The sequence below is a fragment of the Rutidosis leptorrhynchoides genome, chromosome 3, assembly GCF_046630445.1.
Source record: "Rutidosis leptorrhynchoides isolate AG116_Rl617_1_P2 chromosome 3, CSIRO_AGI_Rlap_v1, whole genome shotgun sequence".
NCBI classification, from domain to species: Eukaryota; Viridiplantae; Streptophyta; class Magnoliopsida; order Asterales; family Asteraceae; genus Rutidosis; species Rutidosis leptorrhynchoides.
Window position 1 is genome coordinate 568,444,667 of NC_092335.1, and position 10,387 is coordinate 568,455,053.

The 10,387-nt window shown below is 40.4% G+C and overlaps 1 protein-coding gene across 1 annotated transcript; it reads left to right on the forward strand.

Annotated features, from left to right (window-relative positions):
• Positions 1-7,848: 7,848 nt before the first annotated feature.
• Positions 7,849-9,784, forward strand: LOC139902095 (uncharacterized). Its single transcript, XM_071884750.1, has 3 exons — positions 7,849-8,897; positions 9,246-9,585; positions 9,662-9,784. The coding sequence occupies exons 1-3, from the start codon at positions 7,849-7,851 to the stop codon at positions 9,782-9,784; spliced, it is 1,512 nt and encodes a 503-aa protein (XP_071740851.1).
• The last annotated feature ends 603 nt before the right edge of the window (positions 9,785-10,387 follow it).

Below are 10,387 nucleotides of genomic sequence, written 5' to 3' on the forward strand. Positions count from 1 at the left end.
ACAACACTTTTAATATATTTTGATGTTTTAAGTTTATTAAGTCAGTTGTCCTCGTTAGTAACCTACAACTAGTTGTCCACAGTTAGATGTACAGAAATAAATCGATAAATATTATCTTAAATCAATCCACGACCCAGTGTATACATATCTCAGTATTGATCACAACTCAAACTATATATATTTTGGAATCAACCTCAACCCTGTATAGCTAACTCCAACATTCACATATAGAGTATCTATGGTTGTTCCGAAATATATATAGATGTGTCGACATGATAGGTCGAAAAATTGTATACGTGTCTATGGTATCTCAAGATTACATAATATACAATACAAGTTGATTAAGTTATGGTTGGAATAGATTTGTTACCAATTTTCACGTAGCTAAAATGAGAAAAATTATCCAATCTTGTTTTACCCATAACTTCTTCATTTTAAATCCGTTTTGAGTGAATAAAATTGCTATGGTTTCATATTGAACTCTATTTTATGAATCTAAACGGAAAAATTATAGGTTTATAGTCCGAAAAATAAGTTACAAGTCGTTTTTGTAAAGGTAGTCATTTCAGTCGAAAAAACGACGTCTAGATGACCATTTTAGAAAACATACTTCCACTTTGAGTTTAACCATAATTTTTGGATATAGTTTCATGTTCATAATAAAAATTATTTTCTCAGAATAACAACTTTTAAATCAAAGTTTATCATAGTTTTTAATTAACTAACCCAAAACAGCCCGCGGTGTTACTACGACGGCGTAAATCCGGTTTTACGGTGTTTTTCGTGTTTCCAGGTTTTAAATCATTAAGTTAGCATATCATATAGATATAGAACATGTGTTTAGTTGATTTTAAAAGTCAAGTGAGAAGGTTTAACTTTTGTTTGCGAACAAGTTTAGAATTAACTAAACTATGTTCTAGTGATTACAAGTTTAAACCTTCGAATAAGATAGCTTTATATGTATGAATCGAATGATGTTATGAACATCATTACTACCTTAAGTTCCTTGGATAAACCTACTGGAAAAGAGAAAAATGGATCTAGCTTCAACGGATCCTTGGATGGCTCGAAGTTCTTGAAGCAGAATCATGACACGAAAACAAGTTCAAGTAAGATCATCACTTGAAATAAGATTGTTATAGTTATAGAAATTGAACCAAAGTTTGAATATGATTATTACCTTGTATTAGAATTATAACCTACTGTAAGAAACAAAGATTTCTTGAGGTTGGATGATCACCTTACAAGATTGGAAGTGAGCTAACAAACTTGAAAGTATTCTTGATTCTATGTAACTAGAACTTGTAGAATTTATGAAGAACACTTAGAACTTGAAGATAGAACTTGAGAGAGATCAATTAGATGAAGAAAATTGAAGAATGAAAGTGTTTGTAGGTGTTTTTGGTCGTTGGTGTATGGATTAGATATAAAGGATATGTAATTTTGTTTTCATGTAAATAAGTCATGAATGATTACTCATATTTTTGTAATTTTATGAGATATTTCATGCTAGTTGCCAAATGATGGTTCCCACATGTGTTAGGTAACTCACATGGGCTGCTAAGAGCTGATCATTGGAGTGTATATACCAATAGTACATACATCTAAAAGCTGTGTATTGTACGAGTACGAATACGGGTGCATACGAGTAGAATTGTTGATGAAACTGAACGAGGATGTAATTGTAAGCATTTTTGTTAAGTAGAAGTATTTTGATAAGTGTATTGAAGTCTTTCAAAAGTGTATAAATACATATTAAAACACTACATGTATATACATTTTAACTGAGTCGTTAAGTCATCGTTAGTCGTTACATGTAAGTGTTGTTTTGAAACCTTTAGGTTAACGATTTTGTTAAATGTTGTTAACCCAATGTATATAATATCAAATGAGATTTTAAATTATTATATTATCATGATATTATCATGTATGAATAACTCTTAATATGATATATATACATTAAATGTCTTTACAACGATAATCGTTACATATATGTCTCGTTTAAAAATCATTAAGTTAGTAGTCTTGTTTTTACATATGTAGTTCATTGTTAATATACTTAATGATATGTTTACTTATCATAGTATCATGTTAACTATATATATATATATCCATATATATGTCATCATATAGTTTTTACAAGTTTTAACGTTCGTGAATCACCGGTCAACTTGGGTGGTCAATTGTCTATATGAAACATATTTCAATTAATCAAGTCTTAACAAGTTTGATTGATTAACATGTTGGAAACATTTAATCATGTAAATATCAATCTCAATTAATATATATAAACATGGAAAAGTTCGGGTCACTACATGTGGTGACAGCGCGGGGAATCAAGGCAAATCCCAAAAAGATTGAAGTCATTGATAATTTGCCATCTCCAAAGACAAAGAAAGACATGCAGAGTCTAACCGGGAAGCTTGCAGCCATCACACGGTTCTTGTCGAAGGCCGCAGAACGACAACTACCATTCTTCAATACTTTGAAGAATTGTTTAAAGAAAAAAGACTTCGTATGGACTCGTAAAGCAGAAACAGCCTTTCAGGAGATGAAGAAGGTGCTCGCAGAATTACCAACACTTACCGCGCCAGTGACAGGAGAAACGCTTACGCTGTACCTTGCGGCATCGAAAGAGGCTATCAGCTCAGTTCATATTGCAGATCGCGAAAAGGTAATTTACTTTTATTTGCATTATTTATTTCGCAGAAATTTAACGCTGAGGTTTTCTTAGACGCAAATGCCGGTCTACTTCGTAAGCAAGACGCTGACGTCAAGCGAAGTAAACTACTCGCCAATAGAAAAGCTGGTATACGTGCTAGTCCACACGGCGCGACGTTTGCGCCGATACTTTCAAGCACATCCAATTGTGGTTCTAACTGATCAACCGATCAAACAGGTTGGTACATGCCTACTTTGCGGCAATGTCCAGGGTTACCGCATTGACTAACGCAATCGTTTTCCTTTCAGGTGTTATACAAGCCTGAGATTTCTGGCCGAATGGCTAAATGGGCAGTTGAGTTAGGAGAACATGAAATAAATTTTTCTTAGCGAAGCGCGGTTAAGGGTCAAATACTTGCGGATTATCTTGCAGAGTTACCTGGGGATGTTGAAGCATCTGCAGAGCATCATGATACGCCTATACCATCTTTGTCACCATGGGAGCTATACACCGATGGTGCCTGCAGTGCATCTAGCGCAGTTGCATGTATCATTTTAACTGTCCCAGATGGCGAGGAGCACATATATGCGCTGCGGTTTAATTTCGCTGTTACGAACAATGAAGCAGAATATGAGGCTTTGTTAGCAGGTATACGCATTGCGCATAAATTAAATGTCAAAATTCTGCACGCTTATGTGGATTCAAAGCTGGTGTGCAGCCAAGTCAGTGGAGATTTTGAAGTGCATGATATAGCCATGCAGCAATATCTATCGCTTGTTCATAACCTTGCAGATCAGTTTGAGGCTTTTCGAATCTCTCATGTCATGCGGGGGCAAAATAAAAAAGCGGATGCGCTTAGCAAGTTGGCTGCTTTGGCTTTTGATCATCTGGTGAAGAAAGTTCTTATAGAAGAATTGCATGCGAAATCCATTGTTATGATGCCTTTAGTGGCACCGGTTGAGGAGTCCAGCTCAACGTGGATGACGCCCATTATTGCTTTTCTGCGGACTCCGCGGATGCAAAGAAAGTCCGCATTAAGGCACCACTTTATGCCCTTGAGGGTGACGTCCCATATCGAAAGAATTATTTAGGGCCACATTTAAGGTGTATTGGTCCGAAGGAAGCAGAGGAAGTTATACGCGAGGTGCATGAGGGTGCATGCGCTCTTCATTCGGGGCACAGGTCAATTGTGTCAATGATTATGCGGCTAGGTTATTATTGGCCCACTATGTAAGCAGATACAGCGCGCATAGTTAAACAATGCGAATCTTGCCAAATGCATGCACCTATCAGCAGAGCACCTGTGCATCCAATGATACCAGTCTCCTCACCATGGCCATTCTGCAAATGGGCGATTGACATAGTCGGACCATTTCCTAAGGGCTGAGGTAATATTATCATTTATTTTCTAACATATGCTGCTTACATCAGTATCTTACGCATACTCTGCACACGCAGGAAACATCAAATTCTTGATTGTTGCAATCGACTATTTCACGAAATGGGTTGAAGCACGGCCACTGGCCACAATATCAGGAAAAAGGGTGCGTAATTTTGTATGGGAAGATATAGTTTGTCGATTCGGTATACCAAATGAAATTGTTAGTGATAACGGTACGCAGTTTGCAGGAGATCCTTTTCACTGCTGGTGCGCGGAGCTTAATATTAAGCAAACTTTTACATCCGTCGTGCATCCGCAGGCGAACGGCCAGTGCGAAGTCACCAACCGGGACATAGTGGCTGGAATCAAAGCTAGGTTGGGCCATGGTAGAGTTAGTTGGGTGGACGAACTGGCAAAGGTTTTATGGGCGCATAGAACAACACCAAAAGCAAGCATTGGTGAAACTCCGTTCAGTTTGGTCTACGGGTCAGAGGCTGTTGTGCCCGCAGAAATTTGGGTACCAACGTTCCGCATACAGAATTTTGACGAGCAAAATAACTCAGAAGCTTTGCGGAAAAATTTTAACTTGCTGGAAGAACGCAGACTCTTTGCGGCGATAAACGAAGCCAATAACAAGCAGAAAATTGCAAAGTACTACAATCAGCGTGTGCGTTATCGCTCTTACAAGTGTGGGGATTTAGTTTGGCATCAGAATGACGCAAGTCATGCAGAGGATACTGGGAAATTGGGCCCCCGTTGGGAAGGTCCATACAGGGTAGCAAAAGCACGCAACACCGGGGCATGCCATCTCGAGACGTTGGATGGCAAACCTGTGAAACGCACTTGGCATGCGACATTGTTGAAAAAATGTTATATGTAGCTGGATGGACCTGATCACTCCTATTTATTTTAGCACATTTTCTATGTATTTTCCGTCAGTTTGGATGTGTCGCGGTTGTAATCATGATTAATGCCAATTGAATATTTACTCGCGCATACTTTTATTGTTTATTTCTTTTTGTATGCGGTTCCTGCCTACTTAAGGGTTGTCCTCTAGCCCCCGTGCGGCAGAAGTCTGTTTGGTTACAAGGCTAGACATTAACGGCAGGCGAAGGGAATTGGTTTTCCCCTAGCCAAGCGCCACGCAGACTAGATGGCTGCCAAGTCGACTTAAAAATACAAGCATTGGTTTGCTTGTGCATAATTACTCTCGCATTGGTTTGCGTGAGGAACTCTTAAGCATAAAAGCATTGGTTTGTTTTTAGTTGCGTTGCTTACTAATGATACGCATATCCGCAAGACTGTGCGGATGCGCATCCAAGGCATTAAATCACACACAAATGCGTGTGTCAGGGGTATAGCCGCACACTATGCGTCTATACCATCTGATGCGAGTTCGTTTACTTGCATATGGGTCCGGTACATTCTAGAGGAATGTACGATATAATCAATACGGATTCTATTCCTTAAATAATGAAAGTTAGTTAAGGATGATATTGCATTTAATTAGGGAAGGGATTCTACCAAAACCCTAATTCGTGAGCCTATAAATACATAGCTCATAAAACCCTATACATACATTCGTTTACTGATACGTAAACAAAAAGCATACAAATCTCTATCGTACGAACAAAGCTTCTTACAATCTCTCTAAGACTTTCAGGTATGTATTGACCTATGAAACCTTCATGTCTTTGGGCCACTCAACCTCGTATGCTAGGTTGTTGGTGGACTCTCGAATCGGCCAACCTATCGGGATCGAAACGATACCGACGCGGGTTATCCACGACTAAGTGTCGGAGGTCCGAATGTTGTTAGTCCTTAACCCCTTTATGCACTCAAGTGTAGGTTCACCTTGACCCCGTGAAAATATGCTTGATCATTTGGCGCCATCCATGGGACCGGTTACATGAAACAAGGAAGATGGGAATTTATGTTGTATATGATTTATTATACGTACTGTTTTCCATTAAACTTTTTTGTTTATCTAATCGGTCACTTTCAGGTTTTTTTTTTCTCTATTATCGGCAAGAATGGGTGGAGGAAGTAAGAGTGCAAAGAGTCAAGGGCGATCGGACTCTCTAGGAAGTCCAGGGTTTCAAACACCTACGGTGTCTGTCACGAACACACCGTCAATGCCGCCAGCACCAACTAAAGGCACATCAAAGCCTCCATCAACGCCAATTGTTGGAACAGAGCCAGTTACGTTAGAAACTGTCCCGAATAAGTCATTTAAAGGATGGTGGCACACTCCTGACGGGAGTTCATTGGAAACAGGAACTGGTTTTAAGCCATTCGACGATCTGTCACCAAAAATCCTGAGCTTTGGTTCTCTAAGCGAAACGGTTCCACCAGGTTTCAAAGTTAAAACTACCTGTGTGGGTACAATACCCATTATCACCTCAGTTGAACCCGAGGCACCAATTGAAAGGGTCACAACCGAGAGAGCTCAGGAAAAAATCAGGCAAATGGGTCTGAGATCATACATCATGCTGACACCACAACAAAGGTCAACGGCGCGTGCACTCCGCAATCAGTTCAAACTGTCGCAAATAATGAATACAATGGAACACACTATGCCGTACCTCAGCCGAATAGCTTTATATCTCAATTATAGCAAGTCGCACCACCACACCTGGCACCCGCTTTCAATGAGTTGGCGCGGGTACAAGAGTTCATGAGCAATTGGTTTGCAGTGAAGCAAGGGCAAAAAGCTAAGCAAAGTTTTGAGTTAGCCCCTACAACAGAAAAGTTTGTACCGTACATCGCTAATCATCCCTTCACAGTCACACCGGTGTTGCCCCTAACGCTCGGAAGTTATGACGGGCTATCAGATCCAGATGATTTTTTGCAAAAATTTGAAGGAACCGCAAGAATGCACAGTTGGGGTGATGCGGTAGCATGTTATATGCTACCAATAGTATTGCAAGGAGTGGCAAGAGAATGGTTCAATAATTTGCCAGCCCAAAGCATTACGGGCTTTGCAGATTTGCGCTCAAGATTCTTGTTAAATTTTCACAATTTGCGCGCACGTAAAAGAACGCATGTCGAATGTCACGACATTAAGCAAAAATCGAAAGAAAGGTTGGGAGAAATAATAGACAGGTATACAAAAGAGGTGGCTAAGATACAAGATTTACCAAAAAGCCAGAGGATATCTGGCTTTATTCATTGCATAGATACGGACAGACACCTGTCTTTATGGCAACGGTTATGGAGAAGAGTGCCAGAAACTTTCGCGGAAGCCATAAAAGAAACGCATGATTACATGTGGGCACAAGAAGATATAAAGCAGAACTGCGGAGGTACCTCTTCAAACATGGACATCGATGATGATTATTATCGGGTGCAGGGAAGAGGTCTGGAGTCGGGTAAACGTTATGGCGGTAACGGCCAGCTCAGGGGTGGTACCTATCATAATGATAAGTATCGCAAGTTCAACAACAATAAAGGGGGAGGAAGCCAGAAGTTTAAAAGCGGCAACAATGAAAATGTGGCATTAATAAAAGACCTCACAAAAACACCAAAAGAAATTTTGGCCACAGAAGCAGTGAGTAAGAGCTTCGACCCCCCAATGCCTTTGTCAAAATATGGAAACAGAGACAAAATCAAGTTTTCTGATTTTCCCGATGATTACGGTCATGAGACTAACGAATGTCGGCACTTAATTGAAAGAGTGGCTGCTGAACTCAAAAAAGGAAGGCTACAACACTTGAAGAAAAGTGCAAGATCGCAGGGCGACAAACAAAAAGAATAGCCGTGGCAAAAGAAGAATGATGAAAAAGAAACGGATAAAACCATAAACATGGTGACAAGCGTGCGGAAAAATCAGAGGCGCAAGTTAGAAGTATCCGAAAAATGGGAAAACACACCCATCACATTCTCAGCTATAGCACAGGAACCCTCGGATGCGCCCATCACAATCAAAGGGCGCGTCAAAAGTTGTGGGTATATCATCAAGCGATTACATGTAGACACCGGTTACGGTGTTGATATTATGTACGAGCACTGCTTCCGCTTGTTGCCAGGGACAGCCAAACTAGTGGCTCCAAACACTGCGTTATCAGGATTCTCCGGCGAGTCCGCATGGCCAATCGGGATCATCGAGTTAGAGCTGGAGTTGTTAGATGATGACAATAAAGAGTTAATGAGGAGCACGACGGTAGAATTTGCCGTCGTAAGGTCATACTCAAAGTATAATGTGCTTTTGGGGCGCACAACCTTGCAAAAATTAGGGGCAATCCCATCCACGATACATGGCCTTATCAAGTTCCCAACACCATTGGGAATTGCAACTATCAGGTCAGAAAAGCAAGATGCAAGCGTTGCAGCTGTTGAACATGCAAAGCAACAGCCGAGTGAGGCAGAGCAACTTAGAAGCTGCATGATCATTGCAAACCCACATTATCCAGAGCAGAAAATTAAAATTAGTGGAGGATTGTCTGATGAAACGAATTTTAAGCTTCGTAATATATTAGCCGCCAATACGGACGTATTTGCATGGAAAGAAGCAGATATGACGGGTGTACCAAGAGACATTGCTGAGCATAAGCTTAATGCAAATCCTAGTCTGACGCCGGTGCGTCAAAAGAAACGCGGTATGGCACCCGAAAGGAGTGAACGGCTGAAAGCAGAAGTCGACAAGTTGGTCAAAGCAAATATTCTGCGAGAAGTAAGGTACCAAACGTGGGTAGCAAACCCGGTGCTGGTAAAAAAGCCCGATGGGTCCTGGCGTATGTGTGTTGACTTCACGGATATCAATAAAGCATGCCCTAAGGATAATTATCCGTTGCCAAAAATAGACTGGAAGGTTGAATCTTTAGCCGGCTTCCGATACAAATGTTTTTTGGATGCGTACAAAGGATACCATCAAATACAGATGGCAGCGGATGATGAGGACAAAACTGCTTTCCATACAAGTCAAGGCATATACTGCTATACAAAGATGCCATTTGGTCTAAAAAATGCCGGAGCAACATATCAGCGGGTAATAGACGAAGCTTTCAAAGGTCAGATTGGGAGAAACTTGGAAGCATACGTTGATGACCTAGTAATAAAAAGCACAACAGAACAAGGTCTGTTGGAGGATATATTAGAAACATTCGCGTCGTTAAGAAAGATTAATATGAAGCTCAACCCATTGAAGTGCAGTTTCTGAGAAGAAGAAGGAAAATTTCTTGGTCACATAATAACTGAGCGCAGAATACGTGCAAATCCAAAGAAAATAGAGGCAATTGAGAATATGCCATCACCAAGAAATAAAAAAGAAGTCCAAAGTTTAACAGGTAAGCTGGCAGCACTAACCAGGTTTTTGTCAAAGTCCGCAGAGCGATCACTCCCATTTTTTGGGACATTGAAGAATTGCTTAAAGAAAACGGATTTCAAGTGGACAGAAGAAGCAGAAACGGCATTTCAGGAAATGAAAAAATTACTGAAGGAGCTGCCTACAAGGACTGCGCCAATTGCTGAAGAAATGTTGATACTATACTTGGCGGCATCAAAAGAAGCAATAAGTTCAGTGTTGATAGCGGACAGAGGACAGGTACGCACTATAAAATTAAATATAGCTAACTTTCAATCAATAGGCATTTAAATATATAATTATGCTATGCGGACAGGTACAAATGCCTGTGTATTTCATTAGCAAAGCTTTGACAGGGAGCGAATTAAATTATCCTGCGATCGAAAAATTAGTTTATGCACTCGTGCATACGGCTAGACGCTTGCGGAGATATTTTTAAGCGCACCCAATAAGGGTTCTAACAGATCAGCCGATAAAGCAGGTATGACACACAACTTGTTGTTGTCAATAAATACGAAATTGCTTGATAAGTTCTAGGAAATTCACATTCGCTGATACTTGTTGAGCAGGTGCTATATAAGCCAGAAAATTCTGGTCGCATGGCCAAATGGGCAATTAAATTGGGAGAACATGAGATAAGCTTCTCACCACGAACTGCGGTAAAAGGACAAGTCCTAGCAGATTATCTGGCTGAAACAGTCGGAGATATCGAAGTCTCGCATGAATCAAAAGAAATACCACCTCCGCCCGAACAACTGTGGGAAATGCAAACAGATGGGGCTTGTGGTCCAGAAGGCGCAGGGGCAGGAATAGTCCTAAAAAGTCCAGAGGGGGAAGAATATACCTTCGCACTGCGATTCAGCTTCCCCGTCACAAATAACGAAGCCGAATATGAAGCATTGTTATCTGGGATGCGGGTAGCAAAACATCTGGAGGTTAAAGAATTGTCAGTATACGTTGATTCGCAGTTGGTTGCAAATCAAATTAACAGAATATTCGAAGCACATGATGAATCAATGCAAAAATACTTGAGGCTAGTGCA

Coding starts and splice junctions, on each gene's coding strand:
- LOC139902095 (XM_071884750.1), top strand. CDS start 7,849: ATGGTGACAAGCGTGCGGAAAAATCAGAGGCGCAAGTTAGAAGTATCC. Junction 8,898..9,245: donor TACAAATGTTTTTTGGATGC/GTACAAAGGATA, acceptor AACTGAGCGCAG/AATACGTGCAAATCCAAAGA. Junction 9,586..9,661: donor TGATAGCGGACAGAGGACAG/GTACGCACTATA, acceptor CTATGCGGACAG/GTACAAATGCCTGTGTATTT.